The sequence below is a fragment of the Enoplosus armatus genome, chromosome 7, assembly GCF_043641665.1.
Source record: "Enoplosus armatus isolate fEnoArm2 chromosome 7, fEnoArm2.hap1, whole genome shotgun sequence".
Taxonomy (NCBI): Eukaryota; Metazoa; Chordata; class Actinopteri; order Centrarchiformes; family Enoplosidae; genus Enoplosus; species Enoplosus armatus.
Window position 1 is genome coordinate 17,426,480 of NC_092186.1, and position 27,295 is coordinate 17,453,774.

General features: G+C 44.0%; 1 protein-coding gene across 2 annotated transcripts; it reads left to right on the plus strand.

Annotated features, from left to right (window-relative positions):
* On the plus strand, nucleotides 1–27,295 carry LOC139287813 (ephrin type-B receptor 3-like). 2 transcript variants are annotated; one of them, XM_070908991.1, is made up of 15 exons: nucleotides 16–90; nucleotides 4,712–5,384; nucleotides 8,889–9,044; nucleotides 10,043–10,378; nucleotides 12,760–12,884; nucleotides 13,389–13,545; nucleotides 14,095–14,203; nucleotides 15,784–15,836; nucleotides 16,078–16,200; nucleotides 18,366–18,613; nucleotides 19,159–19,374; nucleotides 20,547–20,696; nucleotides 21,118–21,317; nucleotides 24,433–24,588; nucleotides 26,666–27,295. In XM_070908991.1, the coding sequence occupies exons 1-15, from the start codon at nucleotides 34–36 to the stop codon at nucleotides 26,772–26,774; spliced, it is 2,868 nt and encodes a 955-aa protein (XP_070765092.1). In that variant the 5' UTR covers nucleotides 16–33; the 3' UTR covers nucleotides 26,775–27,295. The 2 variants fall into 2 exon arrangements, with proteins under 2 accessions (XP_070765093.1, XP_070765092.1); XM_070908992.1 differs by lacking the exon at nucleotides 24,433–24,588 and having other exon boundaries at nucleotides 1–90.

The following is a 27,295-nucleotide window of genomic DNA, read 5'->3' on the forward strand; positions in this document are numbered from 1 at the left end:
GTTTTCTTTCTGCTTTCGTTTACAGAGACGCTGATGGACACGAAGTGGGCCACAACAGAATTAGCCTGGACAGCACACCCTGAGACCGGGGTGAGTTTACGTAGAGTTTATGTAGAATAAGATGCTTTATTGATGGAGATATTTGTGTACCCAACATAACTGCTGTTGGACTCTATACTTTTATTCAAAGGGTACATTCAGTGTTAAGTGTGTGTGTGCATGTGCTTCTACATACAGTGTGTCTGCATGCCTCTTGGAAGTTTAACAGACTCGGACACCTTCATCCGCAAGTCACTCAACAGGATATGTTTTAGAATTCAATACGATGCGCTTTTTAGCGAGCCAAAAAAGATACACTGCAATCTAATTTCACTGACCCGCCCAGTCAGATGTTCCCTTCCCCTCGCCTCAGTGCACTTAAAACGTGAAAAACGCCAGTTTCCTCATGAACTAACCCTTTAAACACTAAAATATGTCTTACCATTGACCCATTGCACGTCCAGGCATCCAAATCTACCACACACAAAGTGCCAGTGACAGCCTCATCTTGCTTTCCCATGTGGTCTTCACAATGGCCTAAAGAGGAGCAAAAAGAGTCTTGACCCCTCCTCAGCTATACTTCAAAGACCCCCAGCACTCCTCCCCTCGCCTTTGTGTGGCCCTCTGACTTGGCCCTTGTGTTTTGAAAGGTGGGCCCCCATTTTTTATATTTAGTTTTTACCCCAACGCACTTACAGGGAGATTCCACCCCAGCTGTTCGAAGTCACCCACCCTTCTTATTCTCCCCTTCCTTTACTTCCAAGTAACTAAGCACTAATGAAGCCAGACACACTAGCCACCTCAGCTGCAACAATCAGTAGGACAAACCCCCTCACAGCCTTTCATGCCCTCCTTCCCCTCCCTCCTCCCATCCGTCCATCTTCTTTTGCTTCCTCTATGCTCCCCTCCTCCTCGTTAAGCTACAATGCAGAGGCGATGCTCCCACCGGTCCCATGCAGAATGGCAGAGGAACTAAAAACGGCTCTCAGTTTCTTTTCCAGGCAAACCCGCAACAGATGCTCCTTTTCAAGACATACAGTGGAGATCCTTTTGCACTCCAGATTTCTCACAACACCAACCGAAAGACTGGAGATGAGTTTCTCCCCTGCGTTTTTTTGTTTTTTGTTTTGCAGCAGAATGTGCCACATGGTCACAGTTGTCCCTGAGTTATCTCTCTACCCTTTATGTTTTCCCCCCCTTTCCTAAATTTCCCTTGGGATCAATGAAGTATCTATCTATCTATCTATCTATCTATCTATCTATCTATCTATCTATCTATCTATCTATTTATTTATCTATCTATCTACACAAAAAATCAATCCTCCCTGTTTTCTTGTTTGTGTCTTTATGCACAACGTATTGTCTGTGTGCTTATTAGTTTGCTTTTGAGGTCCTGCAGCAGGAACGTGGCAACCTGCTTTTGTTAGGGGTGACTGGTGTTTAAGAGGAACCGATACAGTGGCTGGGATACATACTGAGAAAGCTGGAAGGGAGGAGGAGAGCAGTGAGACTGAGATTAAGTAAAATCCAGAGAAATGTCTATACAGAGAGAGGGAGACAGCATATATGAGAAAAAAAAAATCAATTTCCAAGAAAAACTCTTAGAAATAGACACACTCACAAACAGACTACACACACTCTCCCAGGGATGCTGTCCAGCCAAGTCTGAGTCACAGCATCTCTGTCTTGTTTCAGAGTGTTGCACAACACATACTGATAAAGCAACAGACACAAAGCTACACAGAGGGAACATAAGCTGTGTCTATTTGTGACAGTGAATCCAGAGGCAGGCATAGATGCTACTATTAATGCCACCACTTCTGGTGTAAAAGCTAGGTGCCAAAGCCATTTGTGAATGTGTATGTGTAAGGGCACATTCAATTGATGTGTGCAAGGCTCTGCCTTCACATACCATGTTATGTGTGTGCATGTGTGTACATGTATTCTGTCATACTCTTTCACCTCTGTGTCTGCACTTTGGTATTTGGATTTCTCAGACTCACTGTCTGTATCTGTCTGTATAGCCTGTAGCATCTGTGTATCATGCATGTCTGTGTGCAGGTGTGTGTGTCAACACCTATCTCAAGCTGCACTTGTGTTGTTGCTTTGATTTCCAATTTTCACTATGTCTCCCTGTTTTGTGTGTTTGTTTGTCCGTATACCGTATCATTTATCTTCCAAAACAGATGGGTGATGAAAGGGGAATTCCACTTTATAACAGGGCTCCCCTAAGACCTGGACTGACACCCACAGGGTTTTCCATAACCATACACTGATAACAATATACCAAGTTAGTTAGCTTATGGAGATAATAACTATTGTTAGTGTATCACTGTCTGCTTCACAGACCCCCGGCATGCTAAAACATGTTATGAACAAGCTAAAATGTCCTTAAATTAGCCTTATAGAGCTTATTCATACTAACAAACAGAAACAAACAGAGATGTACAAGCACACTAATTGATTGCTTGTTGGAGCAACAGCATTTAAGTGAATGCCTAAAGCTAATAATATTAGCTTATCTAAATTGCCATCAAGGCTGCTAACAGTTAAATTCATCTAAAGTTGAAAAAAAGGTATAAAAAGGTCCAGAAAAACATATTAAAGAACTCCCGCAGGCCAACCTGCTTCTCCATTTTCTGTTCATATCCTTAGCCAAAATAATCATAGTTTTGCCAAAATATTGTGAAATATATTTTTCCAGCGGGGCTTTGGACCTTCAAGGAGGGTGATGCGTGCATCACACAAGCATTGTTCATTGTCATCTGAAAGTAAAATTTAAAGCTTTGATTGGAAAGGACAAAGGTAAAATGGAGAGGATCGCTAATCTTGCATAACGATTCATCTTGTTGGAAGTCGATGCCAAGAAAGACTCTTTTTCACATGACCTACTTAATTCATTCAGGCTTGGTAAGCAGGCGCTCAGAGTGTTTGGCCACTGGTGCGTGTCTCGGGGGGATGACCTCTCTCTAAACACACGCATACACAAACAGACACACACCTAAACGTACATACACTCAAACAAACACGCAGAGCAAGTACACACTCAGGCAGACAGACTCACACAAGTACATTTACAACAACAAACACACACACACCTCACACACACACCCACCCACAAACACTTGGCTGTATTGCTCGTTTGCAGCGGGTGATTTATTACACTAAACTAAATACCCATTGACACTTCATGCTTTTAGCCATCCCATTGACCTGGCTGGTGATTATCGATTCCCTCCGGTCGCTTCCTCCTTCTCGCTCGCTCTCGTCGGGCCATCGTTTTAATGCCACGGCCGAGCTACGCCCATTCTCCCTCTCTTCCTCATGGCCTCCAGGGTCTTGGATGAATAGCCTTGTCTCCACCACATCCATATCACAGCCTTAATTAAGATGCTCAGAGCTCAGATGGAAACAAGTGGCTCTGGAAAACAAATTGGTGCCTTTACGCCAGAGTTTCGAGACAGTCAAATGTTCCGCAGCAAACTTCACTCCCAGGAGTGCAACCATAGACATTTAATTTTGTTATAGATGTGTCTTGGCATTTAAGACTTAAGTGTTTTTGTCTTTTAGGATGGCAGGGGGGGCTGAGTAATGTGAAAGACCATCCTGTAATCAGAAGGTCACAGGTTCAATCTCATGGATTTAGGTAGCAAGTCCAATGACAGCCATGTAAAGCAGTACAGAGTTTTAGCTAAAATTGCACTCCTTTGTCTAGTTTTATTTTGTTCTATTTCATTTTCCTCCTCATAGTCTTTAAAATGCTTTAATGCATTGTCATGTCTTATGCAAAACACTTTGAATTGCCCTTGTAATTGAAAGGTGCTATGCAAATAAACTTGCCAGGCCTTGGCTTAGCTAAAAAATAAATGCACTCTTGTTTGCCTGATAGGAAAGGAGAGCAGATCCCTCAGCACACAAGCACACGCACAAAGATATATTATACACACAGGAATCGCTATTTGAAGTGAAATGATTTAATCGTGGTGTCCTCATTCGAGATTGAAAAATGCATTAGATTACAGTGTCTCACAGCAAAGCTTTTACAGTCTAGTTTGCTTGTGCTCATTTAATGAAGCTGGTAATCAAAGTTTAGAAAATTTAATCCCATTTTATCCAGAGTAATTCACCCCCTGGGTACTGTGGTAGCATTGAAAGATGTAGAGGAGTGTAAAAACAGAAAAGCATGAAGGTTAACCGGCGCCTTTTCCCTGTCTTTATTAGAGGACGTTACGATCATTGCTCTGTAATTGAAGCGTAATTGGTTGTGAAGCAATGTGGCTGCTACTTCCAAACAGATATGAGGTAAACATGCTGTGGTGGCTCTGTGGTGAAGAGGTGACAGGTTGCTGTAATTGTGATGAATTTGCAGTCCTCCCTGCTTTTCGCTACACTAACCAGAGATGAAAGGCGTAGCATGGAAAAGGCAAGGGAATTTCATTGAAAATACCCCAAAAGCCTCTTTGTCTCTAGGTCCTAACCTCTGCCCTGTTTTTTTCATTCTTTCTTTATCATGCAACATGACTGAATGTAGCAAGGTGTACGGAGAAAGGCGAATGTACATCCCAGACACCAGACGATGTCTTAGCATTTGTCAGACTGAGTATCTGTCAAAGATATCAACTAACATTCATAGCCTCTAACCTGTTTATGTTTCTCTTCTACTTGTTTTCAGTGGGAAGAGGTGAGTGGATACGATGATGCCATGAACCCCATCCGGACGTATCAAGTCTGCAATGTTCGTGAGCTCAACCAGAATAACTGGCTACGCAGTGACTTCATCCCCAGAAAGGATGTGCTGCGTGTATATGTGGAGATGAAATTCACAGTGCGCGATTGCAACAGCATTCCTAACATCCCAGGTTCCTGCAAAGAGACCTTCAACCTCTTCTACTATGAGTCTGACTCGGACTCAGCCACAGCCACCAGCCCTTTCTGGATGGAGAACCCTTATGTGAAGGTGGACACTATTGCCCCAGACGAGAGCTTTTCCATGCTTGAGTCTGGGCGGGTAAATACAAAAGTACGAAGTTTTGGGCCATTGTCCAAAGCCGGGTTCTACTTGGCCTTCCAGGATCTTGGTGCTTGCATGTCACTCATCTCAGTGAGGGTCTTTTACAAGAAGTGCTCCACCACCATCGCCAACTTTGCAGTTTTCCCAGAGACAGCAACCGGGGCTGAGGCAACGTCCCTGGTCATTGCGCCGGGAACTTGTGTCCCAAACGCCCTGGAGGTGTCCGTGCCACTGAAGCTTTATTGCAACGGAGATGGCGAGTGGATGGTTCCTGTGGGAGCCTGCACCTGCTCAGCTGGTTTTGAACCGGCCATGAAGGATACCCAATGTCAAGGTGAGTGTTTTCACAACAGATATTCTAGGCCATTCCAGGATTTTATGACTCAGTGTTTGTGATGATGGATTAATCTAGAGTTTAGAGAGTGATACTTCAACAGAGTACACAAGGTTCAATCCCTATGTTAGCTGTGGACCTGACACAGAGCAAGTCAACAAATCTTTATAAACCTATTTTGTAGCTTATTCCACAGTCTTACCTTCCTGGAAGGTGATGGTAGGGTTAGGGGGATTTCCCAGTGGCAATCAATAACGTATCACATTATTACTGCTGGGAAAAGTAACATTTGCATTTTAGAATGCAAATGTTACTTAGAATAGTATCTGATGGTTCTATGCAGAGTGAATTACAACGAATAAGTAGTATTGGGTCAAAGTCTTGCTGAAGGACACTTCATCCGGACATATGACCGTTGTAGACAAACACTGATTGTCGGAGAGATTGAATCTGTATTGTTTCGGCTACAGGTTACAGCCTCTATCACCAGATTGTCCAGCTGCCACATTATTATGAGCCATTTATCTGCCTTGTATTCTTTGACACATTCATCCAATGACTACAAGGTAGAGTAATACACACTAGATGACACTGTCAGCAGGCGACTGTTTACTCCTCTGACCTCAGTTTTGCCTGGCAGCTGGTTGCCAAATAAATGGAAATGCAGGGGAAGCTGTCCGTTTCTGAGAGCTGGGAGGCCTTATGATGGTTTCGGCTCTGATGGAAAACATGACGGGTTCACAGAGGTTGAGAGCAAGGTGAATTTAAACAGCAAGGTCTTGGTTGAAATGGAGTGCAGGTGACAGCAGGAGGAGAGGGAAGGATAAATGGAAAATGTGGGTGTGTTGAGGGGTATGGGAGCGTAAAATTAGGCTCAGGGTGCGTAGGTCAAATGGAGACAGCAGAATGAGAGAGAAACGGGAGCTGGCAGGGTTATTGATCAGTGGGGTTGATTTCAAGGTGTCTGCATGTACAGTTTATGTATATATGTATATTTATGTTTTACGCGTCATCCTTGCCTGCCTGGGTTCAGAGGGCTTATTCTTCTTCTTATTGCAGAGAGAGATGAGGCTGAGAAAACCTTTTGTTCAGCACTCATACTGGTGATCAGGCAGAGAGTGGGTGAATACACAGGCAGCTTCTGGCAGACCCTAAATATTGAATGCGTGCTCACCTTTAGAAGGAGAGTGTGTGTGTGTGAGAGAGAGAGAGAGCATAGTAAATCCAAAGCATGGTGTGTGTGTGTGTGTGTGTGTGTGTGTGGGTGTGGTTAAAAACTAATTTGTTTGTTCCTGGCAGCTCAAGGTTAAAGCCCCGGCGACTGGGCCCTGATAAAAGGTTCTCTAATCAGGCTTCACTGGGAACCACAAGGGATAAATCTCCCTCTCTTCTTCTCACATCACCTCTCCTCAGGTCCACTCTCCTTTTCTCTTCTCTCCCCCTATTTTACTCCATACTCATTTTTCATCATCTTATTCACCGTGACTCTTCCTTTCTCTGCTTTTCTGTCCTTGTTCCAACATGCAGTATCTCCTCCAGCTACACCACCCTTGGTCTCCCTTTCTCTGTACTAGTCTTTACCTCTCCTTCTGCCATTCCTTCCTAATCTGAAGGCCATTGCTCTCATTAATACGCCACCAGAGTAACAGTAAGGATGTCTGCATTAATATTAATCAATGAGCCTTTTTTTTGCCTTTCCACTCGCTGCGCATTTTTCACCCCCAATATTCTTTACTTTTTTTTTTTCATGCTCCACACTTTCCAATTTCAGCATACATTCTAATCAGTTCCTTAAGCTCTATGTTCTGCATGAGAGGATAAGACACAGGGGAGTGGGGAAAAGGGGGGGGAGCGCCTGCAGGATTAGCATTTTCTATGCCTCCACCTCTTCCACCTCTCCCTCCCTTTTTCTCTAGCCCCTTGTCTCTCTTTCTTCCTCATTCTTTAGTGGTTCCTCTAAAGGGAAGATGGATGAAAGGAAGAAGATGACCCTTTTACTCACTGGAAGTGACTGATCAGCACTTTTAGCCCTTCCCTGAAAGAAAAGTTTCTTTTACTGGGAATGCTCCCTCAACATCTTTCGTTAGGCTAACATGTTCAAAAACCAATACTCTCATCCCCTGCGAGTTGAGAAATTGCTTGCCGTTTACTTTTTGTTGAGTGAACTTAAATGAACTTGCATGGGTCATGATACCAAATCGAAGAAGCTGTTCTGGTAAAACTCGGAGGTCATTTCTTATCAGTTTGTCGAGCAGTACTTCCTGTTAGCCATTGGTGTGGATGACCCTGATTAATGGTGGAAGAACAAATACACTTAGTACTAATGTACACGGTGCAGTCAACTGGTGGTTTTGTGCTAATATTGAACTTTCAAAAACGGGAAAACAGCAGGAGCAGGAAGTGGTCTGCTGTAGATTTGACCTCCAACCTTGGTTGTGTTCAACAGGGAGTGAAAAACAAACGTAGGAGCTACAGTGATAATTATCATTCAGAGGGACAAACATAGCAGTGTGTCCTTGACATTGATGAGCTAACGCACTAGTGGTTCAGCTAATCAACTGGCCCCTGTAAACTTTGCCTGTCTCACCTGTTCTCATCTTTTTTTATTAAGCACTGCGGCAAACTCATTCATCTTTTAACGAGACAGTTTATCAAAGATATGGAGCCTGCCAAAGTGTTCTAGATCACAGTGCCGCTGTCAGTGTTTCCCTGAACGTCTGCAACTTATCACCTGAGTTATAAACGTCCAAACAACGGCTATAAATGGAGATAGGGCATTTACAAAGGCTAGCAGTGATTTCATCTGATTAACTAGGCTTCACCAATCAAGAACCAGTTTAGGTAAATGCAGACATACTTTTTGACAAAACATAACATTGAGTACATTGAAGTGACTTGAGGCTATAATGATGTGTATGTGTACAGACATGTATCTTTGCACAGTTGTGCACAGATCAATGTTTGTATGTGTGCCTGAATTCAGATGAAAGCAACATGCCAGCGTTTTGGCTCTGAGGGTGGCGCATGTAATTTGGGTTGACAGTCTCCTCATGTGAGCATGGGTTTATGCAAACAGCTACATGCTACTCAAAAACCCCTCTCCTTTTCCACTGCAGTTTCAGAAGATGCGCTCTCAATACGCAAGGGAAAAGAGAACATGTGGAGTTGAAGGGACAAAAACAAATCATGTGCATGTGCACACATGAACATAAACAAACACATCAAATAAGATGTTTTAGTCATTTTTAACAGGGAGCTAGAGCAGTGTTTCAAATGCAGTGAAGACATTACATCCTAGAGATTAGTGAAAGTACAATTTAGTATTTTCATTCCAAAATGAGGGTGGCCCACTCCCCATTTGGAAAATGTGACTCACAAATGTAGAGTAGCTTTACTTTAAATTGTTATATGTGATCCATCAGCAGCTTTACGGCTACTTTCTAAACTATTAAATTCAGTGTCAACATCTTGTTTTTTCTCCATTTTTCTCTCTCTTGCCATCAGCTTGCAGCCCTGGCACCTTCAAGTCCAAACAGGGAGACAGCTTCTGCTTGCCCTGTCCAGCCAACAGCCGTGCCAGCTCAGGAGCATCCAGCGTTTGCTCCTGTCGAAACGGCTACTACCGCTCAGACACTGATTCTCCCGACTCCCCCTGCACCAGTAAGTAAAGACTACTTTCAACTGACTGTATAGTATGTTTGAAAGTAAAAGTGGTAATGTAAAATTCTGTTATTGCAATCCTTTTGAAAACAACTTCTGCGCCTTCTTGTTCCCATTCGACAATGGGTCAAAATGGGTTTATACCTCATATTCAGACAGTAATCAAATGTATTGATAGCCGTAAAACAAAATTCTTGACTGTGTGATAAATGTAATTCTCCTAAACTTCCCTCTTTGAATTGTGCCCTCAGTGGATGATAAAAGCCCTCTGAGAGTATGTTCCCACCACACCACACGGATGGCAAACAAGTCTGCTTGCTTTCCCAATGTTATCCAGAACTTTATCCAACCCCTCCCCCACCCACCTCTCTGCAAAGTCTCAATGCTGCCGCCTCTTTACAGACAGACAGTGGAGGAATTTTTCTAGTAGCAGTGCTTTCGTTAAGAGCAAACACGCACACACAAACACGAGCTAATTCATTCGCTGGTGAAAAGAGAATATCATTTTTTTCTGTTGCTGGGGTGGGGGGCTGATTCTCCCTCAGTGCAGTGAGAGATAAGGCTCCGGTAATTGGATAAGAATTGCCAAGGCTCTGCCAATAGTTTGTCTCACTCGTCCCCCCCAGCACTTTACACACACACACACAGACACAGTGGAAATGAGCATGCAATTCAAATTTGAACTCCTGTCCTCTTTTTTTTCTCTGAAGAACTGTGGAAGGAAAAAAATTGTCTAGTTAATGCATGAAAAATGTACTAATACCACAGCACAAGGGAAATTCTTAGGTTATGAATTGTGTTGATAACAGCTGTGGAATAATGAATGTATGTGTGTATAATGATGTGTAAACTGTTTTGCAACATGAATCTCTGTCTATTGTCAGTATGTCTCTGTACTGACAAGACACATTTCTTTACACCTATTGTGCATGGAGATTAAATTCATTCTCCTTCCAAACCTTTCCTCATGTCATCCACGCTTTACCTCCCTTCTGCAGCGGTTCCTTCGGCACCACGCAATGTCATCTCCAGTGTGAACGAAACATCGCTTGTGCTGGAATGGAGCGACCCACGTGACTTGGGTGGTCGTGACGACATCTTCTACAACGTCATCTGTAAGAAGTGCCTTCCTGAGCGGGGAATGTGCTCACGGTGTGACGACAACGTCGACATCTCGCCTCGCCACCTGGGCTTGACCCAGCGACGCGTGGCCGTCCGTAACCTACAAGCCCACACACAGTACAGCTTCGAGATCCAGGCGGTCAATGGTGTTTCCAACAAGAGCCCTTATACACCTCAGTTCTCTACAGTCAACATCACCACAAACCAGGCTGGTAGGTACAGCTGCAGCCTTTTGGCTACCTGTCACAGATCAATATTGAACTTGTAGGCACAGCCAACTTTCAAAGGCTGGAAGAAGATACAAAGGAATGTCAGAGAATACGTTCTGCGCTCAAGAAGTACAGATCAATTTCTTGTATGCATGTAGGAGTATGTTACATATTTTCTCTTTGAACAGGGATTGAGAAGGGAGACATTCTTCTGAATGAGCTTAGAAAGGGACCTTTTTCACACGCCCACAGTATGCTCTGTACTAACACCGCTGCAAATAGCAATAGCGAGGCAGTGTGTATTCAAAGTGTTGAACCCTCAGTATTCTAGCTGCCCACTGCTTCCAACCCACCGCTCCTCCAGCCCACAGCAACAACAGTAACTAGGCCAATGTAGCAATCAGTGCTGAGATTAAATTTTTTGGGTTCAGAAGAAATCCTGCTGATACATATAGTCATTTAGGGTAGTAATGATAAGCTATTGCATGTGTTCCTTATAACACTGAGATGTACGATGTAAATTAAATGTGAGGGTTAATGATTTTGGATTGAAATAGATAGATAGATAGATAAACAGATAGATCATTTTTGCAATTACTTAATAAAATGTGTAATTTTAGTCGGTTCAGTTTACCTTAAATTCCAGTGCTGTTAAGCTCTCTCTACACTTGTGAGTTGGTCCCTTTGTTGAGGGTCTCCCAGGGCTTTTAAGTTGTGCCTTGGATGTGTTTAGTTGCTATGTTAAATTTGTTAAATTTCTGCAGGCTTAGACAACACCAAGGATTATCCCTTGCTCCTTCCCCCATCAACTCCCTCTTCTCTCCATGGCCTTGTCCTCCTCACCTCTAACCTTGAGTTCCTGCTCCTAAAAGATGCTTTGCCTTCTGTTTGTGGATCTAGGACCCAAAGGCCCTACAGGGCCCCTTGTGAGGGCCTCATTGTTTAACAAGAGGTCCGGCACTGGGCTGACAGGGACTACTGTCCATCCTTGGTGCTTAGGGTCAGTTGAGTGCAGAGACAGAGGTGAAGGGAAAGGAGGGGGCAAGAGAGCATCAACTGTGATCAGATTATCCCCTGGTGTAGTCCTAAAACCATCCCTGCTTGTGCATTCACCTTTTAAGAACCAAAATAAATACTAGGGTGGTGATAAGCCCCAGGGGCCACCTCCATGGTTACTGCCACGTCTTCTCCCAGAAGAGGGCCCCTAATCCCCTGGCTAGAGTAACCAGGGGATCTGCCTAGGAAGCATTGTCTTCTGGGGGAGAAAGAGAGACATGGAGGGCCTAGATGGATGGGGCTGGCATGGGAGGGAAAGAGGCAGGGAAGATAAGATTTGGGGAGCAAAGAGACAGAAGGACGTCTGGCCACAAACATAGCCAGCAGAGGGAGAAAGGAAATGCAAGGGGAGGATCAAAGAACTAAAAACTGGGGATTAAAAAGCTTGAAGGAAGGGAGAGAGACTGACACAGAGCGGAGATTGAGGTCTGCAGTGGTGAAAAGGAAGATGAAAAGTGAAGAGCTATAGAGGACAGGGGAGATTAAAAAATGTGATTGTATGAGTGTAGGAAAAGTGAGGAACTTTATTTTTGAAGAGAAGGTACCACTGGAGATAGACAGTTGAAGTTATGAAACAAAAGCGATGGAGGAGACTGAGAGGAGGGAGTGAGTCAGAGGTACAGAACAAGCCTGAACTTGGAAAAGAGGAAAGAGAGACAGGGAGGCAGACAGCACTTGGCCATTAATAGGCACATGTGAACAAAGCATGAAAAGCTCAGGTGGGTGGAGTGCCATTGTGTTTTATGCTCTTCTGTGAGTGTGTGTCCACAAATCAATGCATGCATATCTATTTGTGTATTTGTGTGCACCTTATATAAATCATGTAGTCTTTATAGTGTGCTCACATTGTCACGTATGCACAGTACATAATTCATATGATTTCTTGTAACTTAGAAGGCTACAAACAGAGGAAAACATGGGAGTTTGTAGCAAAAGTGCAGCAGAATTCAGCAAGCATGCAGTTAAATGTGTGAAAAGTTTCCATCTGCATGTGTGTGCTTGTTCCTAATCTTATCTGCAGTTGGTGTATGGTAGAGGGAACTGCATGTACCAGAGACTTATCCATCAGTTTTGCAGTTTGATTCTCTTGTCACAGGAGAATTAGACATCCCCTCTCCCTCCCCGAGGACTCTGGGAGGGAGAATTTGAGCATTAGTGGGGAATGGTTCTGCATACTAACTATTGGCCAAAGCTTTTCACAAAGCCCACAGCCTAAGACTTTGTATTTGGGCTTCTGTGGACGCACAAAGGGCATAGAACTTGAAGAGACATAACACAGAAAACGATAAATAAAGCGGATTTTCCTTTATTTGTTTTGCCCTGTGTAGCTCCGTCTGCAGTGCCCACAGTTCACCTGATGGCGGCCACAGCGAGCACCATGAGCCTGTCCTGGCTGCCTCCAGAGAAACCCAACGGAATCATTCTGGATTATGAGATTAAGTACCATGAGAAGGTAAGCGGCAATGTAAGTCAACGCCTCTAATTCAATCCAATTTCATTGACTTCCATGGTCTCTGTTTCATCTGTGTTTCCGTAAATGTGGAAAACAATGCCTCTGCTGATAAACACATGGTTGCAGAGAGGCAAGTCACCATTTGCAATCTTAGTTTGTGTGATCATCCTCCCCTACTTATTCCCCTCTTTCCATCCCTCTATCCCTCCTTCCCTTTTCTCTTTCTCTCCTCCCAATCCTTTCCTATATTTCTAATATGCTCTGCCCTTTTCTATACCCTCAATTCCATCTCTCCCGCTTGCCCTTCCTCTTATCCCCCATCCTCTCTCAATCCATGCATTAGAAAGTTTCTGTATTTTCCAGGGGCCCAGAGAGTTGTGACTGGATTTGCCTCGGGGAGAGAACAAAGGCTCTCAGTGTATATCTGCTCTGTTTGTTGTCTTGTCCTTCTCCCGTCGGATTAGCACACCGGCTCACTGACTGACTTTGTCTTTGCAGGACCAGGGTGAGGCCATTGCCCATACCATGACTGCCCAACGGAGCAACGCTCGCATTGAAGGTCTCAAGGCTGGTACGCCTTATGTGGTACAGGTCCGTGCCCGAACAGTGGCCGGTTACGGCCGTTACAGCAGCCCAGCCGACTTCAGCACCAACCTGCAAAGTATGTTACTCCCATACCTACTTCATTACCCAGGGATATATTGGGATATTTGTGGCTTAGCAGCAATACCTCTATGATAGTGCTGTGCATAAGCTTATGAGCATAATGGAGGCTCAAAAGCTTATAGAGCTAGAACCTACTATGCCTATTTTTCATGCAAAAAAATAAAAATCCTTGTAGAGAAATTGACTTATGATTTCTTGAAAATCTACCATTTCCTAGCAATCAGTCAAGGTATCAGCCTCACTCTTGCTCTACATCATACTCATCATTAAGCAGACAAAATAAAAGAACTGAATAGTCTATCTCGCAGTCTTCATAAATACATTTATGTCCCAGGTTGCTCTCCATTCTGCTTAATACAGCCTGAAGAACGTAAGGCCATGGTTTTACATATACGTAAGCACATAATTGTGAAGTAGAGGCATACAAGTTTATAGTATGACTTACAGCAAAGCACACAAAAAAGCTATACAAATGCAGCTAGTGTGGGTGTATGTTTGTGACAAGTTCTCCAAGTAACCAAGTTTCTCTGTTTGACCCTTAAAGCCGACCCTCCAAAGTCCTGGCAGGAGCAGCTGCCACTCATCGTGGGATCAGCCACTGCCACCTTGGTCTTCATCATTGCAGTTGTGGTCATCGCTATCGTCTGCCTCAGGTCAGAATATAACTCCACTATCAGCCTTGGTCAGAACATGTGAAAGATGAGCATAAGCAACACCGCACTGACCCATTTACTTTTTTCTGGCCTATAGAATATGTTCGAACCACGAGGACTTACAGAAACATTTGCGGAAATATTTTTTCTTCAAGTTGAAAAAAATTGAGCTGGCTTCAAATGTCAACTTTGTTTGCATGTCCTCCAAACCACCCCAGAACAGTCTCAGCGGATCGCTGTGCCACCTGTGAGGCCACTGAATGCCAGATTAGCCTTCTGAATCTGTGAATAGTAAACAGCTTTGGCTAAAATGCTACTTTGCTCACTGGACACAGCATGGTAGAGCAGCTGTTGGGCCTGATAGGCCTGCCCTCATGGCTCAGCACTCAGAATCAACTGTGCGGTTGCCTGACCACAAAGAACCCAGATGCGCCCCTGTCTGCTGGGCCCAATTGACTGGGAAGATGCGAATGGCTGCTCAGACATTTCAAAAAGTCTGACACTGCATCAGCTGGGTCTAACCACACTCGTTTATCCTTATACCACTCATTTGTCAAAAAGCAAATGCAGTGCATGTGTGTATATATGTGTGAAAGGTTGGCACCCACTGCTGACTGGCGCCCACTGGGTTCCCTCCACAAGCCAGTTCAGGCAGCGGCTGACAAGCGTGGGCATTGGTCACGCTAGACTGAATAATAATCTCCCTGGCTCTCCCTCCTCTCCTTCTCTCTCCTGCCTCTTCGCTCTCTTCTATTTTCACACCGCTACATTGTGTCTCTCTCAGGGTCTTGGCTTAGCCGCTGCTCTGACTGCCCCAGAAGAAGAACCAAAAAATAGTAATAATACAAAACACAGAGCTTCGGCATATTCCGGAACCGAATTAGAATTTGAAATAAGATGCAAATCACCATCGGGTATTATTGCCCTGGTTACTGGTTAGACAACAAAGGAAGCACATTAACATGTAATTTCAACAAGCCAGCCCCCTTGCTCCGTCGTCATCTTTGCCCCCCCCCCCCAATGCTGAAGGGACACTTGCAGGATACAGAAACTGAGAGGCACTGGTGAAAGAGAAAAGAGAAATTTATAAAAGAAAAAAAAAAAAAAAGGAAAGAGAGAATGACAGCAAGAGTGAGAATCCATGAGGAGAAAATAAGGGGCAGATTGAATTGAAATGAACAGTTGAAATGTCTGTGGGGAAACGAAGGCGAGACAGCTGAGCTTGCTGTTTGAGTCTGCTTTTGTCTCGGCTGCTCATTTTGGGGGTACCGAAAGTGAATGGCTTTCACTTGCTGCTTCAGACAATGATATGATGTCCTTTTGTTTAGACTCATGTTACAGTCCCCAAGTATGAATCATTTTACCACTAGGCATTGATCCAATCTTTATCTACAGTGTATCCCTTGCTCCCAATGCAAAAAGACAAAGCATCTTCACCAAGCCACATCGTAGCGTGGCTACATCTCTGCAGACATTATTAGGGATCTGTTTTCTCCTCATGCCTTTGTTCCTTTCCAGTATTTGCACCCTGCTGTGTGGAGAGCATGTGACTCAGTTTGTGTTTTCATCTTTCTCAACAGAAAGCAGAGAAACGGTTCAGAGTCGGAGTACACAGAGAAACTGCAACAGTACAGTAAGTCTCTTTGCTGAGATGCCCCTCCTTTTTGCATTATTAACATTATAACAGCAATATTTCTATACTTCAACTTACCCATGACTGAGCATCCTCCACCACTAAAGAATAGCTCACATAAATATTATAAAGGATCTTGCTTTGATCTATACTTTGAACTTTACATAGTGTTATCTATTGTTGAAATTTTGTTTGACAGCATAGATTCACTTTCCTGTTCTTGCCACTGAATCCCCTATAGTAACGCCGGGAATGAAGGTCTACATTGACCCCTTCACCTATGAGGACCCCAACGAGGCGGTGCGCGAGTTTGCCAAGGAGATCGACGTCTCCTGCGTGAAGATCGAGGAGGTCATCGGCGCAGGTAACCCACCAAAGCTCCTGAGCTACAGGGGGAAGGCTGCTAGTCACCTCCAGGCCATACCGTTAGAGGACTTCACACCAAGCGGTACTTTCACTCAATTCATCGCTCGCCCTCTCCTTGCTCCCTCCCCTCCCACACTCGTCACCTCTTAGGGACCCCTTTCTAGTCTTACAGATGTCTTTAGCACTCTCCTGTGTTTTAAGCATTACTAGTTACAGTATGTCCTCTTTAAGTTAGCGTGACTCACAGTCTTAGCACCCTTACATTGTTTACCATGCCATGTGCATTTAGAGTAGCTGTAATACCTTTTGTATGATGGATTATCATTTTACCCGTGTCCTAAAAATGGAGCCCAATCCTGGAACAAGAGAGACACTGTGTAAGGACATCTATTTAGTTTAATTAAGTATGAAACAGCAGTCATTTCTAACTGATTCAAAAATCTTCCTGAATCTAATGGAAGCAGATTTTGGACAATGTGAGACTAGAGCCCCATACAGACAGGATTTATTTCTCGAGGGGAGATTTTAATCCTGCCCGAGCGCATGTGTGTGGTTTTTCTCTTATCTCTTCCAGTATTAATTACAGCCCTATTGTTTTTTGGCACACTTGTTGGCCTTCCATTTTTCTTTCTTCCTATACAGATAGACACTTTGTTTTAAGATGTAACTCTTGAGTATTTGCACACAAAGTTTTGACGTTTTTCAGCAGTCACCCACATATAACTTCTGCAGGGTGTAATGAAAGAATTTTATACAAACCCATTACTTGCTTACTGACATACAGTTGTTATTGAAAGCCTACAGGCTTATCAAATGGGTTATAGCTATCTTACATTAAATTGATTTATGTGTCGTGGCCTGGGGAATGTGTTGGGTTGTACAATGCAATTTCTATTACCAAGGAGCATGGCTAATATTTATCTCCTGTATCTCCATGAAATATTAATCCCGTCAGGATGGGGCATAATATATTTAAATGTTTCTAGTCCAGGATTGGCCGTCTCTGACCCTGCCCACTTTTTAGTATGTTGAGAACCTCTTTATTAAAGAGGGCTTCTACTGGATCACTATATTTGACCCCCATTCCCGACACTTACACCTCTTCCACCATGTGGTTGTGTCTCCTCCTTGAGAAACCCCCCCTAACATTTGATGTTGTAGACAGTAAAATATTTTATGTATTTGATATATTTGATAGTAATGTCTCTGCTCAAAAGCTGCAGGACTGTGCCAAGTGAGGTTGAGTTTTCTTAGCATTGTATCTGAGCCAAAATGGAGGACGCTGTGATGGCAGAGATGGGAGTCCCTACTACTGCTTCTGCTACTACCATTACTACTGCTACTACTACTGCGACAGCTCTTCTACTGCTGAGGCTACTACTTGAAACCCGTCGCTTCCCAGCATTCGCCTTTAAAGTGACGAACCCTCAACCCCTGTCTTCCCTGTCCCCCTCCTCTCCTCTACCCCTTCCTCAATCCATCCCTCCATTCCTTCAACCCCTGCCCTATCTCCCCTGACTTCCCCCACTTTGTCACCTTTGCACCCATGTTGACACACATCACTCCCATCGCCTAATTTTTCTTGCATTCTTGCACACGCTTGGTGTAGACTCTAAACGTAAAGCCTCCACAACCCCAAGAACCCCCAAGCTTCTGTCTCCACCTATCTCTTCCTCCTGTTCCCGTTTCTCCAGCCCCTCCGAAGCTTAGCACCATCCCCCTGATCCTTGCCCCCTTCCTCCTCTGTCCCCCTCAGCTCCTCTCACCCTGTCACACTACTTTACCCATTTTTTTTATTTCAACATACATTTTTTTTCACCTCTACATCTCACATTCCGTCATCATGCCTCACACTCACCATGCCGTTCTTTTAATCCGTAGCTTAACAGCACAATGTCACTGTATGCTCCCCTATCACCACCATCCCTTGACACTGGCCTAGAGTCCTGGCTTCTCTTGCAGTTCCCCCTGTCCCACCCCTCCTGCTACCCTTCCCTGGCTCCTTGGTTCTAACCAGTTAACTGTCCCCTCTCCCCTCTTTTCCCCCACTCTCCTCCACTGTTCCGTCATGCCTCTCTCCCCTCCCTCTTTCTCTCTCTCTCCCTCCATCTCTCCTATTCCTTTTTTGCCGTTTCTCTGGCTGTCTCACCTGGGCTCTCGCAGGAGAGTTTGGGGAGGTGTGCCGCGGTCGCCTCAAGCTGCCTGGGCGCCGGGAGATCATCGTAGCCATCAAGACTCTCAAGGTGGGCTACACTGACCGCCAGAGGAGAGACTTCCTGTCTGAGGCTTCCATCATGGGCCAGTTCGACCACCCCAACATTATCCGTCTAGAAGGTGTGGTCACTAAGAGTCGGCCAGTCATGATTGTGACCGAGTTCATGGAGAATGGAGCACTGGACTCTTTCCTAAGGGTGAGAAAAACAGGCACACACAACTACATTACACACAAGAATAGCTCTAACATTAGCTATTCTCTATAAAACATGTATCTGTGATTTTATCAATAATGCAAGACTAACCAGCAAATAAGCCCATCCAAATCTGCTTGATCTTGCTTTCAGTTATCTCACTTTCTTTGGAGCCATAAAAGGTCTTCTTAAGCTCTGCTGCAGAGCCCACAATGGATATCTTACAAATGCTGCATTCAGGCAATTGGTGACATTTACAAATAATTCAGTCTCCAATGAATCACTGCCTCAAAGTCACATCATACATTGTCTGCCAGAGAAAGGGGAAGGGAGGAGTGGAGGATGGATAGGTAGAAAAGAGAAGTGATATGAGATGAAAGATGCAGGCATGAGGACATATGCAAAGAAAGTACTGTAAGAGACACTGAGAAAAGATAGATAGGAAGGACAAATAAAGGTAAAAAGGAGACAAACATATATTCCTTTGAATATGCAACCTTGGTCTACAACCCAATTTATCCTTGTCATTCTCTTTCTTCCTTTGCCAGCTCAATGACGGGCAGTTCACAGTGATCCAGCTGGTTGGCATGCTGCGTGGTATCGCAGCAGGCATGAAGTACCTGTCAGACATGAACTATGTGCACAGAGACTTGGCTGCCCGTAACATCTTGGTCAACAGTAATCTGGTGTGTAAGGTGTCTGACTTCGGCCTGTCTCGTTTCCTCGAGGATGACCCTACAGACCCCACATACACCAGTTCTCTGGTGAGTTTGGGTATATATGTGTCTATGTGTTTGTGTAAGTGTATTCATATTTGAATCAATGTTTAAAGGTGCTACATGTAACGTTTTAACATCAATACATCACTACTATGTTGCCCCCCTTTACAAATCAATCCACAACATTGCCATGTATGAGTGTATTAAAAAAAATAGATCTGTGTCAAGTCTGTTCCCAGGTGACACTACCATTATGGGAAGGAAGGGAAGTTTTTTTATTCTGATTGTGGATGCCAGGTTCAGGTGGGGAAAATAAGAACAGTTGAAACAAGCAAAACAAATATATTGCAGCTGAATTTGTGACATTTCGGAGTCACAACCTCCAAAGGGGAGAAATTATGGACACTTTGGTGGCTATGTAAAATTTTTATCTGGACATGTTGCTGCGTGCTTCCACTGAAGCTGTAGCAGATTTCCAGAAAGTTTTACAAGATCCTTAGCTGTCAAATTACCGCAATGTCTGTTGAAAGATTCTGGCTCCTATTCTCAAATGACACAACATGTAAAATTGGCAAAGCAGGTTAAGGCACATAGGAAAGGGTCCTTTGAGATTGAGTATAATTGTCATAAATGAACATGAGAGCTGGTATAAAGATAGGCAGTCTCCTCTGGCCTGTATGAAAAAGTTTAGTTTTTGTGCTTCTGGGTCTTTTGACTTGCCAAAACAGGAAAAGGGCTTTTTTCCTCCTGTGCAACTCAGTTAAAGCATTCTAAATATTTATTAAACAAGTGATTCAGGCTGATTAGAAAGTCACTTCCAACACTGATATTCTGTTTAGTAAAGCAAAATAAAAAGCAATGAGCAATGTCAGGAAGAGTGAGACATGACAAGTCTCTTTGTGACAGGAAGCAAGGTTGTTAATTGGGAAGTGAGTTCTTCTTGGTGATATATTGATGTTGAAAAATACAGTTTGTAGCACATTAAATATCCTTATAGCTTCATGTGTTTGTACATATCATTTCCTGTAACTGCGTTACTAACCTTGTGTGTATGTGGTGTTTGGGTTCTACAGCATGCACCCATGTGTTGTGCATCAACATTTCCCTTAGACTGTGTTTTTCTCACCCTCTCTCTCCCTCTTGTATGTGTGCGACTCTGTGTTTGTGCTCCATCCCTCCAGTATTTCATGCTCACCTACTCATTCGCATATCCACAGGGAGGGAAAATCCCCATTCGCTGGACGGCTCCCGAGGCGATTGCCTACAGGAAGTTCACCTCGGCCAGTGACGTATGGAGCTACGGCATTGTCATGTGGGAAGTGATGTCGTATGGCGAGCGGCCGTACTGGGACATGAGCAATCAAGATGTAAGCTGATATGTTTTTCCATAATGTGATATATGCATACTTAATGTGTACTTATTCTGTTTAAATATTCAGCATCAAACAGTAACATTTTGCAGTAGAAGATATAAATGTAGATATTTAAAATTCTAATAGTTTTCAACCACTTCTGCTATCACTGTCCAAAAGCCATTCTCTCTCTACATACCCACCCACAACTACCACTCAAATCTAATCTTTCTCTGGCCCTTATTTCTATGTATTCCCTAAAGCCTTTTTTCCTGTTTATCTCTGACTCTCTCAGCATTTCCCTCATTCATCCTCTTCTGTCCCCCCTCACTTGCTCTCTTCATCGACCCATCTCTCTCCTTGTGTTGTCCGTTCTCCCTCTACACCATACTCTGTGATTAGAAGTGATTGTGATTTCTCTGTTGTCCTTCCTCAGGTGATAAATGCCGTGGAGCAGGACTATCGACTGCCCCCACCCATGGACTGCCCCACAGCACTGCACCAGCTCATGTTGGACTGCTGGGTGAAAGAGAGGAACCTGCGACCCAAATTCACCCAGATTGTGGCCACGCTGGACAAGCTTATCCGCAACGCTGCCAGCCTCAAGGTGGTCACCAACAGCACACAGTCCACTGGGTAAGTTGTAATATTATGATATAAAAATACATTGGCCACATTAAGTTCAGAAAGGCCTGTCAAGCAGAGCTTTAAAGCAAAATTTGTATCTTATGGATGTTTTCGTTGGAGCTGGTAATTATAGGAATGTACTTTAGCTGTAATGCTGTTTCTCTTTGCCTGGAGGTCCTTGTTGAGTTTTATTAGGTGGATTAATGATCTTCATAAACGGCAATAATGTCTAATCATGGTCAAAGCATTATGGATATTAGTGGTGATTTCTAAAAACCTTCTCTGGTTTTTTTAAGTCATATGTTGGAGGAGATTTGCTGGAGTCTCGTGATAGATTACAGTAATAGGTCATTATTTTATTGAATGAAGTCACTTGATTTTTCAGCCTTGAGGGTACCAGGCCGAGCCATTTCATTTGCACCTGAACCAGAGCAACTGCGATAATGATTTCCACTGCGCAAATATTCCTTATCCAAGTTGATATGGTGTACGGGAGTCACTCTGACTCAGCTGTAACAATCTCTTAACTCCTATAAAGTGCAGATTTCTTCCCATACAACTCTTCAGTTCTCACAAATGCAGCCTGGGCCATTATGCAAATCCAAATTACCATCGCTCAATACAGCCCTTAAAGCAACTCCCCGGCCAACTGGGAACTCAATCAATGATGTCACATCTACATTTAGCTTCACTACCTCCCTCTGCAACCTGTTTCTTGGAAAGAATTTGGAGGATAGAAGGTGGCAGAGTTGGAGTGATAAGGAGGAGGATGACCTACCTATCTGTTCCTGCATCAGGGTCTTTCTGTCTTGAGGGAGGGCCGCAGACAATCCTGGTTTGGGCTCATGGGGGAAACCAGGGTCTCGGTTGGCCACCGGAGTGACGTTCTTAGAAGATTAAGCTTGCGGTTAATTAGCTCGATTAAGGCGATGCAAAAAAGAGATGGGAGCGCCTTTTAATTAGCCACTAACGAGATTTTAAACGGGCCAGCGGAGAGGTGGCCTCCTGCCGACAATCCTAACAAGGGAGGAGTGAGAGATGATACCGTCGTCCTGGTCGGCATTGAAGGGTGGCTAGAGGTTAGCTAACACCGTCTGGCATAAAAGTCCTTTGGTTGCGTGTGTCATGTGCACATGACTGCATATTGCTCTGTAGGTGTAAAGTGTAATGAGCATATGAGCTTTGTTGTGTTGTGAGTCATTTTCTGTGTTTATCCTTCTACTGTGGAGTCTCTGTTGCAAATGCAGAAATTCACACTTGACAAATGAATCACATTCACTCTTCTAAACTTCTAAAAAATGCAAAACAATCCAACAGATTGGAAACTGCTACAGTCCAGACCATTGACGTTGAAGTTAGGCTTGGCGTGTGACTGTCTCACTAGCGTAGAGTACAATATTACCCAGCTTTTCTGCTGTGTTCCTGCTTGTGGCTCACATGTGGCCAGCAACGGTCTGGACCCTTTTGAAGCCAACTTTAGAGAAGGAGGACTAACAATACTCCATTAAGAGAAGCCAGCGTCTGGCGTTAACGACGGCCCGAGGCCTTGGGCTCCGAAGCACAGGCCTTATTAAAAATCACTCCATCTACACCGCTCAATGGAGCCTCTGTATCACTGTTATTAACTCCCCCATCATGCCTTTTCTCCCTCTTTCTCTCTCCATTCCTCTTTTAATTGTTAATGAATCTAATGCCATCAAAAAGGATGACAGGGATCAACAGAGCAGAGAGGAGGGGAGACAGTGGTGCTCTTTCTCTTTGCCTGCTCCCTCATCTGTTTCTCCTCCTTCACCTCCCTTTCTCCCCCTCCACCTCCACCTCCTCTCTTCTTCATCCGCTCCACTTCGCTCTGAGTTGTAGCACAGTTTTATTAAAACTCCCAAGGTGGCCTCTCTATCTACAGCATTGATCGGCACAGGAGGTGAGGTTCTTCTTTAGAAAGGCCCTTTTGGGCTATCAACAGGTGTGCAGGAACATGCACATTTTCAGGAATACACACACACACCGATTAAATCACACCACTATATACAGTATCATATACACACAGATGCACAGTTAAACTCTCCTTCCGTGTATTGCTAGCACCCGTAGGTTCATGAGTCAGTCCTACCATGTAACCACACACAAACATGTGAACAACATCTGAGTTTACATTCCATAGCTATTTCTCCATTATCATGTCTGTCCATCTCTGTGGGATTGTGTTGCATGCATCCTTTTGTCTAGCCAACCTCAGATGATGTTCCAGATATATGCATAATGTTTGCATATACATTCAAACACACCCTGAGACAATGTACTGTAAATGCAACAACAATGTACTATAAATCATATTGCTTATGTTGAGGTCATGCTCATACAGGCAGCCCAAATCTGATTTTGAGCTGACCAGCAAAACCGCATGGAATCCAATCTTTCCAGATCAGATTTAAACCACATTTGTAGGTGGTTTGAAAGTGCAACTCAGTACAACCACTCAGGTCGGATTTCAAGTGGAATTTTTTTTTGTCAGTCCCCATGCAACAAAGTGACATCTCATTGCAACACGAACAACAGGAACCAATAAACAGGACAAGAGCTGTCCAGATATTTCCAGGGTTCATATAGGAAACATGGGACCTTCATCACAGATTCTTATGTCACAGATGCTGCAAAATAAATGCATTTTTGACTAAAGAAAATGCCCACTCAGTTACTATGACACCGGTTGTTGCAATGATAGCAAATGGTTATAGTTTCTTCACATTAATCTGATCTGGTTCCTTGTAAATTACAATATGGGTAGTCATCATTAAAGATCAGATTTGACATCTGCTCTATGAACTCACACCACCTCGCCTCACCAGCTGCAGCGCCATCATCCACCACCCAAGCCTCCGGCCAGTCTCTCCACAGTCATGAAAGTGACACCCCCCCACGCCCCTACCCCCCTGCACACAACTCCTTACATGTGGAGGAGAGGAGAGGAGAGGGGAGAAGAGAGGAAGAGAGGTGGAGAAATGGAGAGGTGGCGCTCAGCGGGGGGCGTTTGGGGGTGAGGTTGGCCGGTAGAGGCAGTAGAGTGACGACCTTAACCCTCTCATTCTCTCTGTTTCTCTTTCTCCCTCCTCCCTCCTCAATGTAGGGTATCCCAGCCCTTGCTTGACCGCTGTGTGCCAGACTATACCACTTTTACCACTGTGGGGGACTGGCTGGACGCCATCAAGATGAGCCGCTACCGTGACAACTTCGTCAACGCCGGATTTGCTTCCTTTGACCTGGTGGCTCAGATGACAGCAGAGTGAGTGGATTCAGCTAATCAGGCCTAAAGTGATTGACTGGGCTGAGTTTGAGAGTCAAATTAGTGTTATACAGATTGACCTTGAGGGAATAAAAATTGTCTCATGGCTAAATTAAACATGATAAAATGTGGAAAAGGGGCTCTGAGTAGACTCAGACATCAAATAAAAAACGCCATGGATTAAAAAAGAGCAAATATTTGACTATATTGGTATTTTAAGCAGATATTTCAGAAATACACTTGTTGTGCTATTAAGATAAATCATGCCTTGATGTGATGCAGTATTATGCCTTTTACTGTTATGAAGACAAGTTCTACTGGCACAACTTGCTTGGAGACATGAGAGAGAGATTATGCAGGAGTACAAAATGAGAAAACACAATATCCTCCATGTTTTACCATTAATTTAGTATGTAATTGACCGATCAGGATGGGTTTGGTGTAGAATGGGGAGGATTATGTAGTCAGGAGGGGACGAGGAACAACCGCCTGCTTCAGAAGCAAACAAATCCGATACACAATCAACAAATACACAATTTAACAGTGTAGTACAAAGTGTAGCACTTGTAGCTGCTTCCTTAACTACGATTTCCAGTTGACCTTGACGACTCACCCACCTTCTGTCGTGTTTACTAACAGGAAATGATGTAATGGAAGTCATGGAAATTGGAGGCCAGTGATGATCAAATAAATGAATTAGGATTATAATGATAAATAAATTATCCTCATTAGCTGCATAATAGGCAATGGAGGTGGGGGTAATTTGTTTCAATTTGGCCAGGCTGACAGGTGTGGTGTACTGTGGCTCTCTGTTGCCCTTAATGGCCAGTAATTCCTCTAATGGTGCCCATTTATTATCATTTCATCCTCCATCGCTGCCCTGATGGGGATGGCAAAATACGAAAAAAACAAAAAAACACAATTTATTTGTGTGAAATTGCTGTGATGCACCCTTATTTGGCTTTGGAGAGGATGGATGTGCTGTGTGGATTTGTGTGTGTGTGTGTGTATGTGTGCACATGCACGTACTGTATGCATGTGTGTGTGTGTTTGTCCATATGTGGGTTTAGGTGCACACTAAAATGGATGGGCCCACAAAGTCATTGAGACAAGCAGAGTGTATGGTGTCTGCGTGTAATATTAGATTATCCAGTATTTGTGTGTGTGATGAACGGAGAGAACGCAGACTGTGGCAGAGCCCCAACAGTCAGCTAATCGCTGCCCCAGACGCCGTCCTTTCTCTCCTCAGCTATCGACTGGGGAAATCAAACAAGCGAGCGGAAAAGAGAGGTTCTCGTGATATTATTGTACAGTGTTAAACCAACATGACCATGCTGATTAGATTATGCCGTCTGACTAATGACGGCCAAAGCAGGTGTGCTCTCCCAGGCCTTTTTAAGGGTGTAGTAATGTCAACTGTATGTCAACATTTTCATATTTTCCCACTGCACCCTTAACCTGAGGTCAAGGCCCTCTGCTTACTCTAGAGATCACACTGTAGCTGGTGTGAGCCCTTGGCTAAAAGACGAATTTACACTTTCCGGTCTTATTTGCTTTTAAGCACCGAGGAATGTTGTGCAAAGTTAAAGCTGATTTACTTACACACAGACTAATTCAAAGTATGACTGACAGGCTCCTAACTGAGTAATCTGCGTAGTATCTTACAAAAAAAAAGATCTTCTGCTTGCCTCTTTTTATAGGTGACAAGCTGGTGTGAAGCCTGCCAGCTGCCAAACAGTAGCTGAGTTTGCTCTTTAATCATTAACTATCACATTATGGCCCTTTGACTCCCCTCTTCTTGCCCACCTGCTGGGCAACAAAAGTATGTTGCATTAAGACCAACATGCTCTATAGCTGGATAAGTGTCCTCATTTTGTTGACATACCGTCTGGAAGCCACGCCACAGCCTGTCCCTGTTCCCACCTGGTAGTGTGTGTGTGTGTGTGTGTGTGTTTACTTGTGGGTGAAAAGTGAAATTTGCACTTCAACTTCGGACATGTGATGTTTGCCTACTTTTTATTTTTTATGACTGAGCAACCTGTTCTTATTTTCTTCTCCTTTTCTTCTCACTCCTCAGGGACTTGCTGCGGATAGGGGTCACGTTGGCTGGCCATCAGAAGAAGATTCTTGGTAGCATTCAGGACATGAGACTACAGATGAACCAAACACTTCCTGTCCAAGTGTGAGCAACAGGACACACAGACCGATGCAGTCGAAGGACAGCCAGATAGGAAAAGGGGGGAGGAACTGTGCCAGAGAGAGCCATTGGAAAACCCTAGCTGCCTGACCCATCTCTGCCAATTAGATGCTATGAAACTGGCTTGCAGTGCCTCTGACTATTTTTTTTTTCTTTATTTCACTACCACTTCCATTTCCTGTTCCTGTTTTTTTGTTTTTTTGTCATTGTTTCTTTTTCCATCCAATCAGAATTAGTGTGTTTTTGAAAGAGGAAGAAGAGTTGACCCCCTTATATCCCATGCGTGCCTCACCAGCTCTGGTGTGGGTTGACGTTTGCATGCATGTGTGTTTTAGTGAGGTTGGCCTTAGCCCTGTAACTCAAACGTCACACTCTGATCCTCAAGCAAGAGACCCTCCCCTTGACCTCTCAACCCAGCTTTGATGGACGTAATACATTGCAAAGAATGAACACCTTGCTATAAAAAAGTGAACAAGTGTTCACACACATAAAAAAACAAAACAAAAAACA

Excerpts from the sequence above, each read along its gene's own strand:
- LOC139287813 (XM_070908991.1), top strand. The coding sequence starts at position 34 with ATGGACACGAAGTGGGCCACAACAGAATTAGCCTGGACAGCACACCCT. Across the intron at positions 12,885-13,388 it reads AGATTAAGTACCATGAGAAG|GGTGAGGCCATTGCCCATAC; the intron begins GTAAGCGGCAAT and ends TTGCAGGACCAG. Across the intron at positions 19,375-20,546 it reads CCACATACACCAGTTCTCTG|GGAGGGAAAATCCCCATTCG; the intron begins GTGAGTTTGGGT and ends GCATATCCACAG.